This window comes from Poecilia formosa, unplaced genomic scaffold, assembly GCF_000485575.1.
Source record: "Poecilia formosa unplaced genomic scaffold, Poecilia_formosa-5.1.2 Scaffold109, whole genome shotgun sequence".
In the NCBI taxonomy this organism is placed as follows: domain Eukaryota; kingdom Metazoa; phylum Chordata; class Actinopteri; order Cyprinodontiformes; family Poeciliidae; genus Poecilia; species Poecilia formosa.
The window spans coordinates 4635-30672 of record NW_006800048.1 but is presented as its reverse complement, the minus strand read 5'-3'; the positions used below and the strand labels follow the sequence as shown (position 1 = coordinate 30672).

The 26038-nt window shown below is 37.9% G+C and overlaps 1 protein-coding gene across 4 annotated transcripts; it reads left to right on the top strand.

Annotated features, from left to right (window-relative positions):
- The first annotated feature begins 649 nt into the window (after positions 1-649).
- Positions 650-26038, top strand: ccny (cyclin Y). 4 transcript variants are annotated; one of them, XM_007559882.2, is made up of 12 exons: positions 650-1318; positions 13854-13928; positions 15767-15787; positions 17853-17887; positions 17972-17995; positions 18615-18715; positions 18862-18897; positions 19418-19475; positions 19790-19909; positions 22278-22444; positions 23872-24034; positions 24501-26038. In XM_007559882.2, exons 1-12 carry the CDS (start codon positions 1165-1167, stop codon positions 24612-24614), a joined length of 1068 nt encoding a protein of 355 aa, XP_007559944.1. In that variant the 5' UTR covers positions 650-1164; the 3' UTR covers positions 24615-26038. The 4 variants fall into 4 exon arrangements, with proteins under 4 accessions (XP_007559944.1, XP_007559945.1, XP_007559946.1 ...); XM_007559883.2 differs by lacking the exon at positions 15767-15787; XM_007559884.2 differs by lacking the exon at positions 17972-17995.

Here is a 26038-nt window from a genome sequence, read left to right as displayed (position 1 = left end):
GTCTAACACAAAATCCTACAGAGAGATTAAACAACGTATTCCAAGGAAAAATATTGGAGTTGCTGCGTCCATCCCCAGCAACACCGGTATAGGTCACTTATTATTACAATAGTATTTATTACATTGCCTGTAAACATTAAAAAAAGGATCACTGTGAAAATAGACCGTCTTCAGAAGCACATCTGCACTAATCCAACTGTAAAACCCAGGGGACGATCACTGTAGTCTATTTATTACTCAGTTGTAACCACCCACTTGAACCGGAAACGTTTCTATCACGGCCACAATGTGGATGTGTTCAAGTACCGACATAAATGTTGTAATTTCCATTCGTTCTTCGACATACGACATCATTATGTTTTGGGAAATATAAAAGCAAGGTGGTTAGCAAATAAAATCTGTTCATTGTCTTATCCAGTGTGCTTTTTTATTTACCAATTTTAAAATGTAAGGTAAACCGTAAGAAAGCTACTTGTTTTTAAGCATAGTTTTAACTATGTTTATCATAACTAGGACTAACTGCATTTGGTGTTTTTAAAACATAAAACTAGTGATTTTATTCACTTGCTACTTTATTTTTCAGGTGCTAGCTACATCGAACTTGTTCAGAAGAAAATAAATAGCGCTTTAAAAAGTCCTACTTTATGCGAAGTACTTGAAAGCAGCAGAGCAGCGGATGTAGCTGCAACAGCAATCTACTGTACAGTGGCAACAATGTAGCAGTCAACGCTGAAATTTATTTTCGAATTGTTTAGGAACGGCGTTGTAACCTTTATTTATGTCGATAAAAAGTTTCGGGACACCAAAATGCCTTTGTAACGATAGTTGTGAGTCCTGTCAAGAAATACGAGGCTAGGGAGTCGAGGGGAAGCCGAAGCTCTTAGAGGCGCTGCCTGTCCCCGCTTGAAGGTTTGGAGGAGGACGCTGGGCTCCTCTTCTGATTTACCGACCCGAGCTTCTCGTTTCTCATCAGTTTTAATGGCTCCGCTCAACCTTCGGGACGCCATTGGAACACCGGAGAAGGGCGTGTAGCGCTAGCGGATACCGGGGGAGCAGCTCGTACCGTTACCGCCCCGTTTCTCCCCCCCTTCTCCAGCAACACCGACAGGACGGTAAATAAAGCAGTTGGGGCGGCGAAGACTGTCACCGGGGCCCGCGTACAAAATGGGGAATACAACCTCCTGCTGCGTGTCGTCGAGCCCCAAACACCGGAGGAGCAACCACTCTAGGCTGGAGCCCTACCGACCGGAGCCGGAGCTGAGTCGTGAGGACACGGGCTGCAATCTCCAGCACATCAGCGACAGAGAAAATATTGACGGTAAGACGCAGACTGACAGGTCTGAAGTGAAGTTCACTGAGTTTTTGAGTATATTGCTAAATGAAAATTCATTTTTAGAGTATTTAAATACCGTTACAGTGGATGTAGTGGTTTACCTATAGCATCTCTGCAGACTTCTGCTGGAGTATTAATATGAGAGCTTAGCTTGCCACAGCTGTGCAAAGACACACCCACTCATCAAATCAATACGCACATTTCTGCAGGGTTCTTTTTTTTTTTGACACATTTTACATTTCTGTTGGTTTTACTTTTATCTCGAGTTTTTCTCAGCCTCCATCTTTGTGGGAGTGGATCCGGGATGCAGGAGCCTGTAGCAGCTTATTAAGGTGTTAGTGTGAGTTACTGTTCCAGTGGGAATACATGTGATAATAATGAACAGAGAGGTGAGAGACTTCAATATACTTACAGTCATATGAAAACAGATTCCCAGAAAACCTTCTGGAGAAAAATGTATTTTTATTTTTATTTTAGAAACTATCAAATCAAATTAAGACAATTAGAGCTCTCTGAAAGCTGGAATTCTTCTATTTTATGGCCCCAAGCTGACATTTATACTTTTTCAGCGTTCTAACATAACATGCTCTTTTTCTAAAAACCTTATCAGGATTGCCATAAAATGTTCTGCAGACTTTTTTAATTGACACATGTTCTGCTTTAAAACAATTTGTAATATTAGTCGTTTTATTCAACTCAAATCTTGTTTGTTAGATTTTCACAAAAACAGAAACGATATTGTGGCTCGAAGCAAAATTAAAAAAAACTCTCTACTTAAATTATTTTTAAAACTTCTAAATGCATTCTAAAATTGAAATAAATAAATATCCAAGGCCAGAATCAATTCAGTATCAGACCACATATCAGATCAATTTTTGTTTTTTCTTTGGCTTATAGGTGTTTAGCATTTTGTGGCATAAGTGAAGTTTTAAAATATACTTGGATCATGACATCATTCAACAGTCAGCCAATCGATTGTCATTGCACAGCGTTTTCGTAATATCCGTTTTATTCTTTGCTCTGCTATGAATAAATTCCTTCAAAGCAGCCACACTCATTGCCACATTTTAATGTCTTTAATTTTAGAAAGCAGAACAAATCTGATATTTTGACTGAAAAGCATTTCCGTAAGGCTATTTTTATTATTATGGCCGCTTTTAAAGGCACCGCTAGGTTGACTTTTCTCTTTAACATAAAAACTGATTCTGTTCAAACTTAAATTAAGAGGATTGAGCTGTCATTTTGGGAGCTTAATAGTAAAATTATCCCATTAAATTTATTCAAAAGCCATAATCAAAATCGTGAAGCAAATATACATCAAACATGTTCATCGGTGTTGCAGTTATCAGCTCTAAACGTGGGATTTTAGGTTGAATTTGGCAGTTTTGCAGTTTTCTGGAAGTTTGTGTTTTTGTATTGCAATGATGACAAAAATGATGATAAAACCTATTTCACAATTATTATTTTTTCTTTTGTCTGTAAATCTATTGTCACATACATCCAGAGTCCTGCTACAACTGCAGCTCTAAAAACAAAGTATAAGGTAATTCTCTACATTTCTTACACCAACAGTGGGGGAAAAATGTTAATATTCTTAACCAGTTCTTAGTTTTTAATGTTTCCAGACGTCATAGATAAGAGTTTATTATAAGTATCACATGATTGATATTAACATTGGGTTTTTTTCTAAAATATAAAAAAAATAAAAAAGAAAGAAAATGTTAGATGATGCAATAGTTTTCTATGACTTTATACTGTTTGGGATTTGACAGCATTGATCCTGGGTGGATGTTGATTCAGCAAAAGTGAAAGATTCAGGCTTTGCTATGGTAGCAAATCAAACAACTTTATAAATCTCCATCAGACCACCCAGATAGAGGGTTTCTTTCTTTTTCTTTCTTTTTTGAGGGCACCAGAGTATAACTACAGTGATTAGCTTGGAAATTTGAGGAAGTGGGAGTAAATGAAGAAAAGGAAGTTTTCCCAGCATGTCACCACAGTAAAGGAAATTGCTTACCAGAGTTCAGTTTTTTGTTTTTTTTTAACAGTAGGAACTGGCTTTAATTCTCCCTGTTGGAGCAGAATATTCTTGTTAATTTGAAGCTGATAGACAATAAGCTGACATTTCCTCACATAAGGAGATAAGAGAGAGAAGCTTTATGCTCTGTGGAACAATGTTTGTCTAAGTTTCCTTTCTCCAGTGCCAGCTCCCTTAAGTTAATAATGAGGCGTGGTTGAAGTCCTGAAGCATGTCGTCATTAGCGTCTTGGTAAATAATCATTGAATGAGTCAGTTGGCTTTACATTTTATATAAGGGAAATGTCTGGAAAAAAATAGGATGCTGACGTGGGTTCAGTTCTTTTACATAAAGGTTCTAATTATCAAAGGTTAAAACAAATCCTTTTCTCTCACTTATTTATTTTCCCTCCAATAGATTCTAAACACTATCTGGCTTGTAACTCGGGTCATTCATAATAACAATAATAATTCTGAACAAATGGGCTCCGCTGGTTGTAAAAATAGGAAAACGTTAACTTCTACTATATCCTTTTTTAAATAAAAGAAATCACATCTCTAAAGTAAGCCTGTTGCAATAAGCAATTAGTCAATTAATTGTATGATAAATTGAAATGAGCTTGATCATTTCCTTTCTGATGAAGGGCAATTTTGTTTACAGACACATCATGATTTTCTTTTATTTATGGTTTCGCTTGTGTTTGGTTTTTGTTTGTTGTTTTGAATTGTTGTTATTTTGGCTATTTAAAATATCATCCAGCTCCAATGTTGAGTGTTCTGTTCAAAATTAAAGTTTATTTTGCTACGTTGTGCATCTTTCTCCATCCCACTTAATGTAAATCACAGCGATGGCTTCTCTTCAGTTTTAAAATTAGTGTATTTTGTAATGTAAACACTTTTTTCACATCACACGAATCACTTGATCTACAACCGAATGTTACTAATGGCGTAAAAGACAAAGAAGACTACAGGAAGTAGTAGTAGGATATTGGCGCCACATGACATTTAACCACTTATCACGCAAACAAACTTAGTCGTCTGTGATTTTATTTGTGTTTCTTCTTTAATGGAAACACTGTAGTTGTGAAATTGTGTTTTTTCCGCATTAGTGGGATATCAGTAAAGTTTTGTGCACATTTGTAATAGCTTGTCTTTGAACAGTTTTCAGTTAAATAACCAGAGCTGATTGACTGCTTGTGCTTCTGGTTTTTCCCAGTGGTTTCACCGTTCTGGTGTTTTTATCACAGCCTTCACTGAGATAAAGACATGTCTGTTAGCACTCGTATGTTGGGCCTGAGGGCAGGTCTTCTGGTTGTAATTCAGATGCTGAGTAATTGACTACTAGTGAGAGAAAATTGTTCATAAAAGACCTCTGCTGCTCCTCTTTTGTTTGTGCAGGCAATAACTAGATTTCACAATCAAGATGTCCTCTAGTCTGAAACTGTTTGATCTGAAAGATTCTGCAGTACCTGAAGAAAATTGTACTATAAGGTAGATTTTATTCAACAGATTGGTTTAGTATAACATTATTTTACCTAAAGACATGTAAAATCAGCACATAAGGCATACAAAAATGAACATTAACGGCCTTTTAATTTCTAAATCCTCTAAATCAACACATGGGGTACTTTACCTCTAATCAAATCAAAGACTTTTTGATTTGAAAAAAAGTCTTTAATGAGTCAAATTTAAAAGAGTTTGATAAAATGGCAGCGATTTCTTTGAGTTTTATTTAAAAATGACATCTGTAAATAAGAGATGGCTCCGAGCTCAGTCTCATCAGTAGTGAAGTTAGCTATTTCTGGAACACACACACACACATTGATGAGTCCCACTTGCAGGCTAATTATAATCTGTACATGGATTATTCATGTGTAGTTAATGAGTCTGGGGAGTTTCCTAACTGTATTCCAGATGAGTTAACCCAGATCTAATATTTACCAGAGTGACATTAAGACAAAATGTGCACTTTACAGTAACTGAGCTTTAACAAAAAAATGTGTTAAGTTAAACTTTATGCATTGTGATTTCCTGTTTTGCCAAGCACTCCATAGCATAGAAACACCAACCAGAACTTAAGAAATTATTTTTTTCTATCTTCACTAAATATAATAAATAACCACATAGGGCTAGACAATATGGCTGAAAAACATATCAAAATATAAGTGATATGTTATATTGTGTATTGTGTACATCCATATCACCTAAAACTGATAACTCTGTGACTCATTTATCTGTGATTTTGGTGTGTATATTATATGTCCACTAATACTGAAATGTCTACAAGGCTGCCAACATTTCCAAATTCAGCATGTTCCTTGACAACGACCGAAAGTTGCTACTGTCATTTTAACTTTCCTTTAATCTACTGAAGTCTTGTTCTCTCTCGCTGTCTTGCAACCTGAACAAAAGAACAAAGAACAAAAGTGTCTTTGTAGAAAAAACACTTTCCTTTAAAATTGCCTTCTATTTCTGTTGTAACCCTTTTTTTTACCTTTAAAACAGACCAAACTTGCTTTACTTCCTTTATCCTTTAAAACTAAAAATGGTTAAAGTCGTCTGTACATAGTAATAGCTTCCACACAATCAAGACAGAGTGACTTGGTAGTGCTTACTTTTCACTGAACAATAGCTGTGTTTCCATTGGCTATATAATTGTCCAATTTGACATTTCCAAAATAAATTAGCTTAATGGAAACATTCCAATTTTGGAAAAAAAAAAAAAAAAAAACTCCAAAAAACTTCTGTCTTTTCATTAAAAAAATGTTGGTGCAAAAAAAAGGTGTTTATTTTTATGGCTGTATGGAGATTGGCTTATTTTGCAAAACTGCAATGTAAGCACTTTTTTTGCATCACACAAGTCACATGATCAACTACTGAATGTTGCCTCTGGCACAAACCACGAAGAAGAAGACTAAAGGAAGTAGTTGAAGGATGATGGTGCATCATGTTCTTTTACGACTTATCATTTAAACAAACTTATTCACGTGTGATTTTAATTGCATTTCCTACTTAATGGAAACACTGCAATTGCAAAGCTGTGTGTGTGTGTGTGTGTGTGTGTGGGGTGGGGGGGTCACATTGACATAATATTGACAAAGTTTTGCACACATTTGTAATGGAAATGCAGCTACAGTTTGGGGAAAAATATTGGTTTATTGACTTTCTGACCAGTCGGTCACCATTCAGTGCCCGGTCAAGCTGACAATGATTTGATTCCATTCACCAGTCTATGTCTTGTTTCATTTCTAGCCAAAACAAATAATCACAGTCAGGTTGATGATTATTTGTTTTGTACATTAACAGAAATGTACTAAAATCCGGACTAGTCCTTCATATAAATCACTGCTGTTCCTGGTTGAGTGTGATGCATCAAAGGGATTTCCAGACAAACACTGAAATGTAGGGCAGAAAATTTGACTATGTGCCATCTGTTTACACTTCCTCATTGAATCTATGCATATAATTAATACTCTGTCACTGCTTGGATATTTCCCTCAAGAAATAAATTATTTGAAAGGGACCATTTTTTTCTTTAAGTGCAAATTAACTGCTGCATGTAGTATTAATTAAAGTGCCGTTTCCTTGTGACAGTTTCATTCTATCTTGTGTTGAGATTAATACTATGTTATATGCATGTTGCTGTGTGATTAGAGGGAGATGCTAACATTTATAAAAGCAGCAAAGCTGTTATGGGTTTGAAAGACCAACCTTGTTCAAACAGACATTAATGTGTTTGTCGGAAGTCTGCACTGAGCCTCCTCTGGGATTACAAGTGTCTTTAAATTATAGCCCTCCGCATCCTCTCCCCCTTAAAATGTTCGGAGACTTCATTTTATCATTTATTAGGTGTTCATCTGTTACACTAGATCAAGAACATCTTTCTTAAGAAATTCTCAAGAGACTCTTTATTGGCAAAATTGGAGTTCTGCTTCAGTCATATAGTGCATCCATAGCCCCCCACCCCACCTCGCTGAAGTGGTGCTTTCAGCTACACGTACGCTTGGAAAAAGTCGCAGTGGAAATTCATGTAGTGTGTGGGCATAGTTGGAAGTGGGAGGCCTACATTTCTGCAGATTTGCAAAGATATAATGGGAAAGGCTACAAAAGGGACAGTGACATCTAAATGTGGCACAGAATGTATTCAACATGGTGTGTGGTCTTATGCAGTTCTGCAAAATAAGACCTTTTGCAGAACTCGTAAGAGTAAAATTACAGTTCTCACCTCGAAATTATGCATTGTGACTTCAATGTCATCCTAAAAACAGAGTGGTCACACTATCAAATTAAGCTCGGCTAACAACGGGTGTTTGATTTTCATTTTTCAACACTGTCAGAATATTTCTAAGCCTCATAAATGCAGGCTTTGAAACGCCTTAAAGGAGTATGACTACCTTAAGATACCAATTGGATTGCATAGACATCACCACACATCTTTCTGAGGTTAGAGTAGTAAATAAAGCCTTGTTGTTTGGGAAGAGTCATGTAGTCATGACTGTTTTCTGTGTTTAGCCACTAAACACAGAAAACAGTCAACAGCCTGACAGGGCTTGACACCAATGTCGTTCCTCACTCCCTCACAATTTTAACACTCTTGAAACGTTACGCTGTCATATGGATTTTGTATAAAAGAAGAGCTAAGGGAGGACAACTGAGTGTGGTCAGGGAAAATACATTACGCTTGACCAGCTTTCACAAGTTCAACACCTCTTAATGATTACACATAGATCTGTTATTATGAGCTCCATTTTGCTGCCCTGTATGGAAATTGAACAGTGTGTGATGAAGGCTAGTTGGTATTAATCCAGTACCTTTAAAATAAAAGTACATTTTGTGATTGATATAATTTCTGTCTGGATTCTAAATATGTTGGATTATTTATTGTAAATAATAATAATAATAAAAGTGGGAGTGTTAAAGCATGCTTGATGGAAGCTACATATATACCTTGAATTTAGGAATGGAAGATAAGAACGTAAAGTTTCATCGTGCTATTTTGTGATAGTACTTTGATAGCGACAAAAGTGATGAAAAGAACTACTTCTTGCTACTTTTTCAGGTAACTTTATGGCTGTGACTGTGTGTCATTGCAACCATACACACAAATACTGCTCTTGGAAAAACATACCATTTTATCAATATGCTTTTTTAGGACACCAGTCATTTGAAGTGTGATTTGTATCACTAAATTGCACACATTAACTGCATTCAATAATATTTTCAAACTTATTGATGCTCTTATTTGACCTTCTCTCATTGGAGAAAATAGTAAAGCTGCATTCCCAACAATGCAGAGAGTTTTACAGGGGTTTAAAAATCATTCATTTTTTGTGGCAACAGTAAATCAAATTTTGTATGAGGAATTTGTCATGAAAAATTATAAGCAACGTAATAATTTCCAACTTGGATTGAGTTGCTTAAACTTTTTGGAAAGGAGGTGTGAGCAATAACTTTGTCCAGGCAAATGTATTCAGCTACAACCCTATTCTGTTCTTTAACATTAATCATTATACTATTGATTGCCTTGTTGCCTCACTGGCAAAACATTGTCAAACCATGGCATAAGAGGGGCAAAGGTAAAAGCCACTGCCTTTGTGTGTGTTTGTAGTGTTGCAGTGCAAAGTTTTGTGCCAGATTGGGAAGATGAAATCGGATCAGTTTCTACCACTTTTGCCACAAAAGAGTATCCTTATACCTTGTTTTTGGTAACAATAATATATCATATATTTTCATCACCTTTTCTGGAACATATCTAGCAATGAGCATTGACATTACACATTTTAGGTGTCACTAGAGAGGATGCTATGCTACTGCTAAGCTAGCGCGAAGAAGTCTGTAATTGGATTAAGTGTATGCCAAAAGAAAGCTGCAAATATTTGTATTTCCAGACTTTGCTCCGCGTCTCATAATCTACATAATGTGCATCTGTATAATTTCTTTGAAAATGTAGTTGCCACGCAAATTTTTAAAATGACCTTAACTCAACTAAGGTCTTAGACAAATTTAGTCAAGAAAAATACAGAAATACAATGAAACAAACCAGCTTTAAACTGCAGTAGAAAGTGTTTGTTTTCAGCTGCATTACTTTTTATTCGAGCCCAAACTTTTGAGCGACACTGAAGTGATTAAGATCTGGACACAACAAGAAGCATGTGCTACTTGTGTGGTTCATTTGAAAATGTTTCAACAGTCGATTTGGTACTGCCACCCACAGCTACGTCTTTGTTGGAAAACAGAGCAAGAGCCAGCTGCTAAAAGCACAATGCAGTGTTCAAACAGGTGTTCTAGGCAGAGAGAGATTAAGCAAGAGAAGAGAAGACGGCAAGCTCAGCTGTGTGCCTTTGCCTTTGATGGGTCCGCCTCTACCATCTGAGTTGTTTCAAGCCAGCGTTGCCTAGCTACAGTGAGCAAGAAGATGTGAGGGCTGGGATAGAGGAGAAAGAGGAAGGGTGGATCTCGCTCTGTTTGGTGTAGAATAAGTGAATCTTTTCCTCCCCATCTTCTCATCACTGTTGAACATCTGTTGTGTTTCTCATCTTACTAGTTTTCAGCTTCCAGGCTTTTTTGATTATGAAATAGATTCATAATTAGTTCTTTGTGGATCCTTGTCTTAAGCCTGTTGCAATAAGCAATTAATCAATTAATTGCATGACAAATGTTCTCAGAAACTGAAAGTGGGATTGAAAGCAATCACAAGAGTCTGGAGTGAATACGATACTCACAATTCAGCCATGCGATGCATTAATCACAGCAATTCCCAAAGTACCAGTAACATCTCCGATACTTTATTATTGGGTTTCCTGGCATTGAAAGCATGCTGCTGACAGCTGCACACTGCCACACTGCACCATTTGGACCCTCCAACTCATATAGGTCAACCAGAAACCAGCAGTGCGTGTCCTTTCAAGGATCATGTTGGAAACTGAAGTCTCCTTCAGAAGGATCTCTGTTGGCAGGGTGCCGGGAACAACGCAACACATCTGGTGTAAATGTTATAAAAGTACTGTTGAGAAGTCTTGAACTAATCTGTTATTCCCCAGTAAGGCAGGTGCAATTATAAGCAAAAACATTGTGGGAAGAACCGAGCGTTACCAAGTTGTTCAGGAATACAAAATATGAGTTTGGTTTGTTATTTGAAAGTTTTGAATCTATTGGTGCTATAATTTTCCAACAATGCCATTTATATATATGCATATGTAAGATTATATACGTAGTGTTTTGCACATATTTGTAATGGACACACAGCTACTGTTGCTAACCTTGCTAACTGCTTATTTGTGATGCTAAGTCCAAATTAGAGCTGCATAATATATAAAATCACAATCGAAACTGCATCATCAGTATGTGGAATGTAGCCATCACAAATTAGTCCTTGGAGGCAGTATTTGATTTTAATTGTTATTCATATAAATTGTGTAGAACTGGACCTTTTCTTGCCTATTGGATAGACTTTCTCAGTCTGATATCTACACTTGTGCGTTTTTTTTAATGGTTGAGATGCTGAAGTTTATAAAGAGTGAAAGGATTTAGTAACTGTGAAAATGGGTAAATGTAGAAGTTCCTCCCACCAATACACACACCGACCTGTTCCCTCCACTCTTTGTTCGGTTTGCCTCCCTCAAAGTATGTAATCACCACCATTTGTTCCATTTCCTCATCACTTCCTGAAACGGAGGATGTTGAGCTCTTTCTTCTCCCCAGGTTGGAGAAATGGGCTGGAGTTTTTGGAGAGGCTAGAAATAAATAAAGGGGGGTTACCAGTAGCAGCTGCAGACAGGGACACACCTTCAGTCTGTGGATGTTGTCATCTTCCTGTGTGTATGCGATGCTGTCTGGAAGTCGGAGGAAATGTTATAAATCCTGGCTGCAGAGAAGGAAAGGGTGCTCTTGCCAACACTATCGAGGTCACTAACTCTGAAAGCAGCATCCATAACCCACCTTCAGTCCTCTTAATGTCTTCCTACACACCTGTCTTTATTCAGCATGGAGGGTTTATTCCGCCAACATCACAGCAGCGTGTGTCCCTGTGCATGTATCAGTGCCCTTTGAGGCTCTTTAAGTGGCTCTTCAGCTCAAAAACACTGAAGTTCAAAAGAGTAAGGAGACAATGGCAATGGCTTGTGTGTTACCTGCAATGCACTGATGATACGTATGCTCTATAGTTGGCATCACAGAGTGTTTAAAGGTTGATGTAAATGCGAGACCCATCTCTTACATTTGCCCCATCTCAAGAATCCTGCTCTCCTCTGGTTTATTAGGGTGTGCGTGCATCCATGGAACCTCTTACATTAATTTATCTAAAATTAAGGCCTTTAAATGCCCTAAATTAATTTTAAAAAATGCAAATGGCCTTAAATATGTTAGTCACAGGTCTTGCATTTAGTTGTGACATCTCGTATATGTAGTTTTGTTTTTTTTTACCCATGGGCTTTTTGCTAAAAATATCCTTGCTAGCTAACTTGCTAGCTTTTTTGCGAGTAAGTGCAAATTTTTCAGTAGTTGGCTGGACGATTTCACCACTGGCTTACTGCCAGCCCATACGAAGCTAAGTGTAAAACAATGTTTAAGTGTGGCACTACGGAGAACCTTAAGTGAGACTGAGAAGCACAATCTTAAATTTCATTCAGGATTGCATTAAAAAGGCCTTAAAAAGTCTTATTTTGGAATTGCTAGAACCTGTAGATAACCTTTTTTCATTGTTTTTTTATTATATCCACATTCTGGTCTTTTAATTTCTTACTTTTCTGCTTGTCAGCCTTTCTTAGTTATCTGTTTCATATTCTCTTTCTCTATGATGTATAGAGGCGTTAGCCCTGTCTTACCCTTCCTGTCTCACTGACATCACACACAGAGTCATAGTCTGAAGCTGCTTTCAATTTAGCTGTAAAACCGTCTAGGGTCAGAATGTCGTTATTGACACTACTGGTGTTTTATGACTTGGAAGTAAGTAGGTCATGTTATATTTTCTAATGATCTTTAGAGAATCTGAACAAATGTCTGGTGTTGTGCTATTCAGGATATTAACTCACCACACCCAGATGGATTTTTGCAGTGTAGAGTTTCAATAACCAACTTTGCCTGTTTCTTCTAAATAAAATGACCCTTTCCAACATGCTTGTTCCTGTGGGTTTTAATCAGGGTAAAATGTAGGACACAAAACTTGATACTGTTATATTCAGTGACGGAAACAGAAACTGACCGTTGAACATCAGGGACTGTAGCTTTTAAAAAAATCTAAACCAATGGCTCCAGATCTGCTCAGGAAAACTTTACTAGTCTCATAAATCACAACTTACTTACAGCCATCCAGTCCATGTCCAGTCACACAAAAATACCATATATGTACAATAATTATAAAGTGCCAGCAACATTTAAAAACAGAATTGAAAGTACACATTTGCAACAAGAAAAATGTAAATAAAAAAGGAGAAAATACAGTAAATTAGCTAGACTGGTCTAAAAGTTATTTTAGATGGAACCAATTGCAGGTTCCATAGATTCTTTTCAAAAATGTAAGTACACGAAAAAAAAAAGAAACACAATTATACTATTATAAGAAGAGAAAGAAAACAATATGAGAAGTATTAAAATAACCATTATTGATGCAGTCTGTATTTTTATCTTTCACTGACAAGCATACTGAAGTGAGTCTCAAAGTATTTGAAGCAGCAATCTAAGCCTGTTTATTGTTATTTATTTATTGTATATTTGGGGATGTTATCCTTCTGGGTGAAGAAACCCCTTTCCGCTCAAGTCTTCTGCAGTTTCCAAATTGCACTATAATTACATCCATTAATTAGATTCAGCCAATTAGGTTCTGCCTTGTGGTGGTGTGTGTTTGCAATTCTAATGAAATTGATTAAAGGTTGTAAAAAATGTCATGGATACATTTTCTTGGCAGTGAGAACTAAAGCACTGTGCCCTGGTGATTGTCTCGTCAATGTTGCTTTAATTGTCTTTCATTGCAGAATAACTGTACCTGGCTGACTGTTACGAAAAAGTAGAGCTAAAAGGTTGAGTAGTTACCTGTGCAGACATTTTACTGTTTATCTCAACACAACAGTACTGCAGTTCATAAAATCTCCCCACTGAAGGCTTTGTTTTCATTCTGCCGGCTCCGGTGTGATCAGCACATGCTGATCTAATCCAGATCTATAATACTCTGCTGTGTTTGCTGAGTTCATCGATTTCCAAACCGCTGTTTACACAGCACAGCACTGATGCAGCACACTGTCAGCTGACAGATTACCTTTTCGTTTAGTTCGCTTCATTACAACGTAGACACTTCACCCCTAGAGCCAATTTCAGACTTGAATTTGAACGCAGCATGTTTTGTTTGTCCAAGTTAAATACATTTGACTTCAAATAAATTAACAAAAATATAATCTTACAATTACCGGAAAAATATGTTAGTATCTATTTTTGTCTTTCATTGTGTTTGTCCATCGCATTCCAAGTGGGATTGGGATTTTGAAACTTAAGTTTTTCTTTTTTGTAATTACAGATCTGCCCATGGAATATAATCCTTCAGATCATCCTCGAGCCAGCACCATCTTTCTTAGCAAGTCACAAACCGATGGTAAGTTGTGACCCATACTGGGACTTCTCATTTCTCTGAATGTTGCGTCCAAAATGCCTCTACTCCTTGAGCTGACTAGGAATTGCGTAACATTTTCATCTACAAATAAGTATTTGTGTTTTTGTGCTAAATACAGCAATGTGTTTGGACCAGGTTAGCATAGCATGCTAACCTGGTCCAAACCTGATGTAAGGAAATCTGATGTAAGGAAACTGATTTTTCTGTAAAATTTCATATACAACCATCTTTAAACACGCATAAATCACAAAAGGAGAAAATATTTTGAAATGTGGACCACTGCAAAATGCATATGTGCCTCTAAGTAAATTTCCTAAGAACAGACTTTGAACATTTCAGTTTCATACATTTTTGAAGTACTGTTTATTTATTTCATCAGTGCTGATACTCTTACAAAGAGAAGATGAAAGTTTGTTCTGGTCATTCTTTTGGATTTCCAAAGTCTTTGGAGAGAAACTCGGAACTGAAGGGAAGGTTTTAGTGGAATGCATCCAGAGATTATGGTTTTAGTGGAAAGCCAATATGCTATCAAGTTAGCCGTGTTAACTACATATTTTACCATCTGTGATGGTCTTGCATGAGTTTTAGCCTTTAGAGCAGAGGTGCTTAACTCCTCACTGTTGACCGTGGCTTTAACCGGTTCTTCCCCAGTGAACCCTTACCAGGTTTTTGGAACCACCTTGGGGGTGGTACAATCCGGACCTTGTTGGATATTGCGGCCAAGCGATTTGATTGGCAGCAGACTGTGTTCAATGATCGTCTGCGGATTTACGTCTGCAACAACAAATCAAATACCATTTTCAATCTATGACAAAATTGTAGTAGTTTGCGAGATGGCGAGCTTCAAAGTAATAATTCCATTGTCAAACCTTGAGGTCCAAACCTTTTTATTGATTATGGCGGAAGACCACATACAGCGTCAAGTTGTCAAGGCAAACCTCATCGAACAAATATACAGAGAGATTTCGGGAAAACTGGCCGACCAGTGTCAATTTTTCACAATCAAAATGACGTCATTGGAGCATCAACCACAAGTCCGCGCACTGATGGTCCCCCCCATAGTGAGGATCACACTGCCCAGGAGACCCACCCAACTCGGCTAGAGCCATTGTCATGTCTCAATCTGGTGAGACTTGACAATGGTTGGTAAAAGTGTAAAAAGCTTTAGATGCCTTAGATGCATTCCTGTTCCAATACACCTTGAATCAAAAGGACGAGTCACTATCGGGCCTGTACACAACTTGATGACATGCCACAGAGGCAATTGATCTATTTAACTCAGGTGGGTTGGAGCAAGAATGCATCCAAGCATTTTAGTACTACCGAATACTGACTGTCAAGAACTGTAGTTAAGGACCCTTACTGTCGAAAGACACTGTTGTTGTCTCATACTGTGTAGCTATTTTCAGATTTTCTTCCAATTCAGACACAGCCTCTTTACTTTAGTGAAAAGTATTCTAATGCTGTTTAATATCTTTAATCCTGGAGAAAAGCCAGTTGAACTTTGCAGCCTGTTGCCTGGAGCATGGTGTATTGATCAGGGATAATGTGCTGGAACTCCTCACTCCTCTGTTGGCCATGATTACGCTCTTGTGGGAAGATCTGCTGGCCATTGTTCTCAGCACTTTATAACTTCAGTAGAATGAAAGGCTTACCAGATCTGGACTTATTGAATAATTAAATACAACTTTTTCTAAAACCTCACCAAAACCACATCCTTGATGTTTGCAGACTCACCATTTGTTACTTCATTGTGCATTTTCTTTTGAACATCTGTCATGACGAAAAGCATGAAGCCAACTTGGACTTTTGTTTTTCAGTTTTGCTGCCCAACAAGCGAGGTAAGCATGTCTGTGTGTCCGGTCCCAACAGGGCTGGTAAACACCGCCCTGCTTTACTGTCTGTTTGGGCTTAACTCTGAAGAGAACGGCTCCTTCCTGGTATCTAAAGCTGTACCGTCTTCATGTTTTGTTTTGTTTAGTTTTTTTGGCCAGTGTTGTCTACGTTTTATGCGTCATCATGCCGTGAATGTGAAGGTAGTTTTTTGTGTTTCAAGCTGAGCTACTTCTGTCATTTCGTGTGTACATTTCTTCCACTGCACATGTTGGTCCATTAGTACAACTGTAGTTAGAGCGTCAAAACCTCCAAAATCAACGTAATGTAATGTGTTATGCATGTTTTAATTTTCTTTCATAAAAATAAAATTGTTGCTTGCTGCATAAACCAGTTGTACTCCAGACTTGTCAGTGGAAAATGTGCATTACTGTGAGAGCATTGGTGGATTGGAGGTAAGATGCAGAAGAAAACCGGGATAAGAAATGTGAGGTACCTCAGTACTTTGTTTCATGTGTGTAATTCTGCTACTCCTACTTTCCCTCCCAACTGCTCCCGTTTGCTTTTGCTAGCAGTCATTTTCCTCCTCGTACGTAATATATTTAGAATACATTTCTGTCTACAACTTTACACTTCTCCACAAACGTCATGGCAACAATAGGCTCTCAAATGATTGTTTAATCTGGTGGTTTAACCAGAAGAAAATAATTGTCAATTCAAGTTTGTGTAGCACATTCCACCAATGAGGCAGTTCAAAGTGCTTTACATCACACCATCCAATAAACAATGATGAACAAGGAATAAACATTGCATGTTGTCATATGTCATCAAAATCATTATGTACACTAAATATGTTGATCAATGTTCCAGTTACTACTAATCAAATACAACTCTATACAGACTGGTTTTTAGCCTTGATGTTTCAGCATTTTTGCAGTTTTCTGGAAGTTTGCTCCAGATTTGTGGAATAGGTTAAAATACAGTCGATCATTTACTGTTATGCAGACTAATTCTGACTTGGTCATCTCTCTGTAAATGTGTAGTGGCGGTTCAAGAGTTTGTAGAAGCAAACACATCTTAACACTCTGCATTTGTAGTTGCTGAAATATTCCTTTTTACAGAAACTTACATTTTTAGTTCTGATTCTACTCTTTTTTTTTTCCCCCCACCACAACCTTTAAAGTGCCAGGGATGTAAAACTTATACTTATAATCTCAAATCATGGCAGACCTGTGCCGATATGCATCAGGGGTTGCTCTAAATCAGGTTGTTTCTCAGTCTTTCTCAGCCAATTAAGTGCTGGTTTGTTATTCAAAACATGGAAACTAAAGTTGTGACTAAGTGTGAATCTTCTGTTCACTTTAGGATTTGCTTCGATTTCAATGCCCCTCCTCAGAAAAGGAGAACAAGTAACTCAAACAATAAAATTAAAACAAAACAAAACAAAAAATGAGTCACTGTCCGATCCAATTTTTTTCTACTTTCTTCACAATCGCGCCAACATGCTGGTCATGACAAGATTTGCCACAGTTTCCAGTTTTTCTCAATTTAAAGACTGGCGTTTTCCACAATTTCCTGTTTGACATATTATGATACTTTGGTGCAGTCGTATCAGATTAATATTACAGAAAGCCTAATGTTGCCATGAAGCACATCAACCTCCAGTCAAACACTGTAGATAAACATACAGGAATTGAGTCACTGGAGTTAGCTGTGTGTAGAACATGCTACACACCACAAAAAACAACCCAAAATGGACATCTATAAAACTAACAAATAGAAATATCCATTGAAATAAACTGGCAACACAAATAACCAGATTTTTTTATTTCTAATCCAAATCAAATCTAACTTGATTTGGATTTTAATACCACAGTAAAAACCATGCACAAGCTTTATGTTGTCTTATTAAAATGCGATTTACTATTGCTTTTTAAAATATTCAATAGAATAACAAGCCATTCTTCAAATGTTGTGGTAAAAATCTGTACAAGAGAACTTTAGAGAGATGCTGCTCCCTGTCTGTTGGGGTGAGGTACTGCGCTGACGCTGTTCTCTCATCTTTCCTTCCAGTTCGAGAAAAGCGGAAGAGCCTTTACATCAACCATGTAAGTGGAATAACATGCATTTGTTTTACTGTTTAACTAAAAAAGAACCATTTTGTAATTCAAATATCTTGTATGCTTTGCAAGTTCACACACATTTCGGAAAACAAGGTAAAGTAATGTCCATCCAGAGTCACCCCGATGTCTTGTATTTGTCAATTTCACAGATCCTATATGCCTGTAATCACACTGTTTAAAATCCTTTTTTTGTTGTTTTTGTGTATATTTTCTATACACAAAATATATGTGTATATATATATACATATATATGTATATATATACATGTATATATATACATGTATATGTATATATATACATATACATGTATATATGTTTTCTTGTAAAAAAAAAGAAAAAAGTTTTTTGTGTGTGGTGCAGTTCCTCTCTACCTCACCGTATACATTTAATATTTTCGATATGTGTGCACAATCACCCAGTAATCCAAGTAGGTAAATCTGCAATATAATATTGTAAACATATAAACAAAAAAAAAACAAAAAAAGATTCGAGCAACTTGAAATTACACTGTTATTCTTCTCTAAGAGGGACTACATCATGAATCTAAATCATGCATGCAGCCATGTAAAGCACTCAAGCTGCACTTCCTTCCTTCTCTGTTATAAAGCCATTAAATGTTCCCAAGTATACCATTAAAGACATTGATCAATCCACATGTATGTGTTTGCGTGTGTGTGTATGTATATGCGTTTTGTATGATTGTGTGCTGCAGCATCATCCAGGTCCACTGAGACGAAAGTACAGCTCCTGTTCCACCATATTTCTGGACGACAGCACAGTCAGTCAGCCCAACCTCAAATACACCATCAAATGGTAAGTCGCCTCACTATCTCAGGATTCCTCCTCACTTTAGTTCATTAATTATTTACAGAAATATTCCAAAATGTTATCTTTTTCTGCTTCTTTATAGTGGAGATTATTTTTAATCTGCCTTTTTTTGGTTGGTTTGTTTTTTGCAGTGTAGCCCTGGCGATCTACTACCACATAAAAAACAGGTGTGGAAAATATTCTACCTTTTTAAATTTTCCACTGAATGTTGCAATCCTGTAAAAAAAAAAAAAAAAGCCAACAAAAACACATATTATAGGGTGTATATCATCATTTCTTCTTGTATTTTACTTGGAAACTGTGGGGGAAAAAATAATGGTAGTGAATGGAACCAGCTAAAAGTCTCACATTTCTACGTTTAATAATTCTGTCATCAATGTTTCTTTGATGGACCAGTGTTCTTTTATTAATTAGAAGCAATAATACACACAACTGAGAGTGATGCAGAATCTTTTTTACAATTTATCAAATTTCGTCAATCCTGCTTGAAGCATTTATAAATGCAAATCTCATAGAAAAACAAATTTCTCTGGATTCAGTCCAGTGTTTCAGTTCATCATATGAGAATGAAAAACATATAAATGCCAATAAAGGGGCTTATTGAAGAGGCAGATTGCTATTCATCTCAGGTTTTACATTCTATATTTTTTTCTATCTTGATGTTTTTCCTTCTCTTTCTCCTTCCAGAGACATCGACGGACGAATGTTGTTAGACATTTTTGACGAGAAGCTGCATCCTCTCTCGGTACGGCCTCAGCTGCAGACAAAACTCCCATTAGGGGCAAACCGTAGCGATGTCAGCATTCATCAGCAGAACAAACAGCAAATGAATACCAATGAGTACAACATGGGGGAAAATCTGAGGAATCCAGCTGGATCGTTCTCATCTGTTCCCATCTGAGCGCATTTGCAATGATTTACTCTCAAAATGTACTCTGACACTTTGCCAAATGCATTCTCTATTCTATTTTCTACTCTAAAAAACCTGATGAGGTGGAAATAGGTTGTTTTTTTATATTACTTGTCTGATTTTTTTCTTTTTTCTTTCTCCATTCCCAGAAGTCTGAGGTCCCTGCTGATTATGACAAATACGACCCTGAGCAGAAGCAGATCTATCGCTTCGTCCGGACGCTGTTCAGCGCCGCGCAGCTCACTGCCGAGTGTGCTATTGTCACTTTGGTAGGTGCCAAAATACTTGAGGGTGCCAAAATGTGCGCAGACACTAGGAGGGGTTGTTGCTGCTTTCTGATTCTCTGCTGTTTTGACTTCTCCAAAATAACCAGTCCACTTCTGTGTTCGTGAAGCTGTACTTAGAATCAGAAGTAAACAGTTTAGTATTGCTACTTGCGCTTATGAGTGGTAACCAAATTTAATTTCTAGACTGGACCTTCCTCTAACTTTAGGAAACTTTCCTGCTGGATATTTAGACAACAAATTTGGAAACTCTTTCACATCTGAATGTAAATCCAACACATCATGGATTTATTTATTTATTTTGAATAGACAAAAGTAAAAGAAAGGACATTTTCAGAGGTTTGTACAGCTGTCTGTCTGACCTTGTTTAATCTGCTTTCCTTTTTGACATATGCTTAATGGATTTGTTTTTAAGAAAGACTGTAATTATTACACTGTATATGTTTTATTCTGCATGGCTATTCATAAAAAAAATCTTTAATGCTGACACATGGCTTAAAAATACATATGCTCTGCTTCCTCCATGTAAAATCTGGAAGACTACCAGTAACTGACAGAGCAGTTGGCTGGTGGTAATAAAGTTAGTTCAGCTGACTTAAACCTTAGGGAAATACAGATAGAAGCTGTGGATTCTGTCTTTGCTTTGTAGTTGTTGCTTCACTGGGAAGGAGATTAGAGGCTTCATTAAAAGATGGGAAAAGCAGAAAACAAGAGCAACCAGCAGGTCTGTGCAAAGCAAATGTGGATCATGTACAGATAATATTCCCCTGCAGTGTCTTCCAACAGTACAACAAAAAAAAGTGACAAAATTCAAGTGTTTATATCACTATGTTTTCTGCAAATTCTGTTTTAGCTGATGCATTCAACTAGTTTATATCTATTGCTGGGTTTTTCTTAAGCAGAGAGAGAGAAAAAAAAAACGTATTTATTCGAGTGATACTGAGACCAATCCACAATAATCTGAGCGATTCCAGCAGATGTTAGGATAAAACATCATTGTGTAGCATCATAAAATCTCCTGCCAACCACAGCGTTTAACCATTTGTGCTTATTCATTTGTTTGTTTGTTTGTATTGTGAGTAAGTCAGCATGGGGTTTGGCTCTCGTTTCATTGGTGGGTGGGGGCTTCCTTCAATGGGCTTCCCGCTTGCTGCCGGGTCTGACCTACAGGAGGACCGGGCTGACACCGCCTGCACGCACAAAGCCCCCACCGGCAGGATTCATCTAATTAGCCACCTGAGCTGCATGACTGCAAAATGATACTATTCCTTATGGCAATTATTGTCATAAGGAATGACAACCTGGAGTGTTGCTTTGATTCTGTCATGCATGTTTGAGAAATCCTTTCATCTCCCGTGGCAACCACTCAGCTGTGCAAAATGCCTGGTTGGACCTAGCTCCACCTTCAAGACATAGCTCCTCCTTAGAGCTGCAGCTTCCAATCTTCCAACCTTCTTCCTCACAGATCAACCCTGCCTGCGACTCCCCCATTCAGCTCCTTCAGACTAGCCAGCAGCAATTAGCAAACACCTGGGGGAGCAGGGCATCTGCTGAGCAGTGCAACACTGGTAAAAATGTTGCTACAGGGTTAATAGAGGAGCCATGTTGTGATGACTTCCTGAAGGCGGAGTTTCAGAAAGAGCAGGAGTTTCTTAAAGAAGCAGAGGCCCAATTTCAAGACAGTAAATTATGAAGTCATATTTATTTTAAGTCATGTTTGATATGTGTAGCATTTTTATAACAACTGTAGATAACATGGTTACAAAATGGCATTAAATGCCTGGAAAGTTCATAATACTGCCCCTTTGAAAAATCATTTTTTATTTCAGTCTGAGTCTACATTAACAATGTTAAGAAAGATTGGAATATTCCGAATTTTATTTTAAAATGGCAAATTATTAATGTGAAAACAAACTGATATGAATAATTGATACTGTATCAGTCAGCTCCTCTTAATAAACATCTTATTTCTCCTTTAGCAAAGGAGTCCAGCTTTGATGTGTGTTTAAATTTCAACTCACCAATGTCTTTAATTCTAACAAAATGATCAGGTGATCCATTGAATCGGCGCCGGTGGTAATCCTTTTAACCTGGGGCCCCTGTGGGGAGCTGTGTAGACTGTGGGAAGTGTGGAAACCTAGTGAAGTTGGAAGGGAACATAGAGATGCAGCGCTTTGATTGGCATGGATATTTTATGAGGAAGCTCCAGGCTGGATCTTTGAGGAAGAAGAGTCACTAGGGGCCTGGAAAACTCTGAAGCAGCACAGAAGCTGTTAAAATGATGTAATTCATATGAGGGAAGATGACTTTTAACTTGTCTGATCCTAAAAATGGAAAACTTTCTCTGTTTCAGGTTTATTTGGAAAGGCTCTTAACCTACGCTGAGATTGACATCTGCCCTGCCAATTGGAAGCGCATCGTGCTGGGAGCGATCCTCTTAGCTTCCAAAGTTTGGGACGACCAGGCGGTGTGGAATGTTGACTACTGCCAAATTCTCAAGGATATCACAGTAGAGGACATGTAAGTCTTTGAAAAGACAGAGAAAATCATCAGATTTTCCTCATGTTTCTGTCTGAGCTCCGCAGCAGGTCACCTTTTGAACAGAACATCTGTGAGAAAGAGGCGATAAAAGCAGAGATCAAACCATAGGTATACTGTTGATTAAAAGTAACGCATAATTGTGTGAAATGCCCTCAAATTGCGCTATTTGACAAAATATTGTCCAAAAAGTGTTTTTTCTCTAGTATTCCTTATAGTTTACGTTAAGGGCAGTTTTTACATTTAAACACCCATTTCTTCAATGTTTGGCTAACAAACTTCTGGTTGGCTACATTTTTCAGATGATCATTTCAACATTGCTCCATGAGATGTTCATAACTCTGATTTTTTAAATTTGGTTTAAAAAAATTGAAAAACAATGAATTGCTTTCCTTCCTCTTCAGTTACAGTTCGTTGCAAGTATGAAAACTACATACTCATCAAAATAAGGGGCTCTGAGGAGAAATTAAATATAACATCAGTTTTTTTTTATAGACATTACTTAAGTTCAAATTAGCCATGAAACCTCGTATCCTTCATATCCCACATGGTTTTTTAACCCTATGGAATCTTGGCAGGATTATCCTTAGGGTGCAAATGATGATATGTAGACATTCTACCCCTGCATTAACCTCTGACCTCTGCACATTCTGCTGAGCCGGCGGAGATCTATTCTCGTCTTCGGGCTGAAGTGACCACAGTCCACCTGTCTGGAGCTGACTCCAGACAATACAGCTGAGTGTTTGCTCCTGTCGCACTCTAAGATCGGGGGGTGGGTGGGATTTACCAGACTGTGACTCAGAATCAGACCAGTTCTATGCTGCAGAATTCCTCCTCTGTAACCGCTGAATCTCCCTTTCCACCTGCTCGCTGCTGGGAAGTTATGGAGAACGTTGAGCGGGCAAATCCAAAAATAAACAAGAGAGAAGAAAACGAAGCAGCATTATTAGGCAGAGTTTGGCAACAATGGCGTCTAATTTTAGCTGCGTGCATCGAAATGTGCGTGGGTGAGGAACAAAGACTGGGAAGGAGAGGTGGATGGAAGCCACAGAGCAGAAAAGAGTCGGTCACGACCGAGGAGAAACAGATGAAAGCTGCTGTCATCGCAGCGCAGAAGAGATCGCAGAGCTGTCGAGGAGCGAGTATGCATGACAAAAACATAATCTGTGTGAGGATTAATTCTCCTCCTCACACACAAAACTCAGAGCGCTGACTTGTAAAGCATTCCTGTTCAATATTTGAAAAAGCTTGTTTGGCGTATTATCAAACTTATCAGTTTCCACTTCAGTCGGACTCCTGCCGTCTTTGGAGTTCTTTGTGGACAGAAGTCAACATAATGGTTATTTTAATTTGGTCCAACTAGAAAGCGTTCCTCAATAGACACTTTTCGTTCCCTTTGTCTTCTAAAGGAACGAGCTGGAGCGTCAGTTCCTGGAGCTGCTGCAGTTTAACATCAACGTACCGTCCAGCGTTTACGCCAAGTATTACTTCGACCTGCGCTCCCTGGCTGAAGCCAACAACCTCAGCTTCCCCTTGGAGCCGCTCAGCAGGGACAAGGCCCAGAAACTAGAGGTGAGGACCGCCCGTCTACTCAGTGTCTTATGTGTGTCTGGTTTTTGTTCTTTTGTTGTACTGAAATGTCAATTTCCCCCTAAGGGATTAATAAAGAACTTTTTCTTCTTCTTTTATAAATATATTAAAAGACATTTTTTGTTGGTTATCATTAGTAATTGTAAAACTCAGCTTCTATGCATTCCCAAATCCAACATGTGCCATTACAGAAGGAGGTGGAAAATTTAAAAAGGAGATTATATAGCAAGTTTGCTGCACTAAACAAAATAAAAGCCAAGTTTAGATCATCACCAAAGAGTGTTGTTCGGTACACTTGAGGTTTTATTCACTGTTTTGGGGAAAAAAGATGTAGGACGATCAAACCGAAAATGGTCCGATTGTCATCCAATTCCTCGATAGATTTCGATATGCGAGTATTCTGGGAAGCAGTTCAAGTGCTCTCTGTGTTTCTTGTTTCGTCTTGCAGGCCATCGCACGGTTGTGCGATAAGTACAAGGACATGAGGAAACTGGCCAAGAAGCGATCGGTGAGTGCGGACAACCTGATGGTGGTGCGGTGGTGTCCGGCTATCATTTCCTAACACCTGGCCACCTTCAGAGGATCAGAGGAATAAATAGACCTTTGCCATATTGTTGCCTGAAAAGCAGGGAGGCGAGCGGTTCCTCCGACTGCAGGCCTGTGGGTCTGTCTGGAACATTTACACCCACACAACACACAAACTTCCATTCAGACTGGCACTTTGACAAGTGAGATTGCCCTTTTCCTGGCTGTTGTACATAAAAGGTCCCACTGGTTGCCTGAATCAAACTGAGCTGAAAGATGTGAAATGAAGAGCTAAGTTGCAAGAGAAAAGGAGGTTAATGGAGATAAATTGAGAGACTGGGAAGTTGGAAAGCACTTCAATAGGAAGACACAAGAGAAAGAAAAAAAAAAGTGGCAAAAGTGTTTGTTTTCTTTGAAGCTCAACTGGTTTGTACATCTGATTAATGGAGGCTGATTGGATTTCTTTACTTTGAAACCTCTGGTTTAATCGAATTTGTTCCTGGAGCATCATTTTACGCCTCATACCGACACATTTCCTCACAATGTTTGTGATTTCTTATTTTTTGCATTCCCATCAAACGCTCAGAAAACGATTGTACATTCCATTGCCTGGGTGAGAGCAGAGGTGATACATTTCAGTAGACTACATATCATCAAACTAACCCGCCGAGTATTTATTGAAACTGCGGTCATTTGGCTAAATTTATCCAGAGAATTCATCACACACCTATTTAGATCAGATTTTACCTTAAGAATCTTTCGTCAGGGAATGCTAATTCAACCTCCATGTGCAGAGACTCACCAAGCTCTATCCAATAAAGCAATATCCAGTCCATCTCTGTGTTTTGGATGGCGTACGATAAAAAGCATACCCTCTCTGGAGAAGATTACCTTGAAGACGAATGCGAGACATACTGTAGAGCTTATGTTGTGTCCACTGCCATTGTCCTGACCTGTGGTGCCTGTAATTAACACCTCTTCCCCTCTCTCTCTATCAGGACGTGAACAAATTCAATTTTTCTGCTTCACTGTTTTGTATGGCTCGTCCATCTTAAAAAGAAATGGCACAATATGGAATTTACATTTCAAAGCCACTTAAATATGATTCTTCAGGGGTTTTGTTGGTCTAATGAAGACCAAGAATAATAAAAGAAAAAACATTCAGCGCTAATTAAAACACTGCTCAGAAAATGAGAAATTGTATATTAAAAAAAAAGACTTTCAGACTTTTCTTTGTACAGTGTAAATAAATTGTGAAATTGTGAAAGACCTTTAGACTCACTGAAAGGTATATTGTAAAAACAGGGAAAAAAGGCAGCAGAGTGATGTTAGAAATATTTATATCAGTTTTTATGGAGGAGGGAGGCAGTGAATATTATATGTATGATTTTGTGCTCCTGTGACAAATCAAGTAAAGAAAAAAAGTGAAGTATTAAAATTAAAATGGGACACACCACTCAA

Excerpts from the sequence above, each read along its gene's own strand:
- ccny (XM_007559882.2), top strand. The coding sequence starts at position 1,165 with ATGGGGAATACAACCTCCTGCTGCGTGTCGTCGAGCCCCAAACACCGG. Across the intron at positions 15,788-17,852 it reads TTTGCTGCCCAACAAGCGAG|TTCGAGAAAAGCGGAAGAGC; the intron begins GTAAGCATGTCT and ends CTTTCCTTCCAG. Across the intron at positions 19,476-19,789 it reads AGAAGCTGCATCCTCTCTCG|AAGTCTGAGGTCCCTGCTGA; the intron begins GTACGGCCTCAG and ends CTCCATTCCCAG.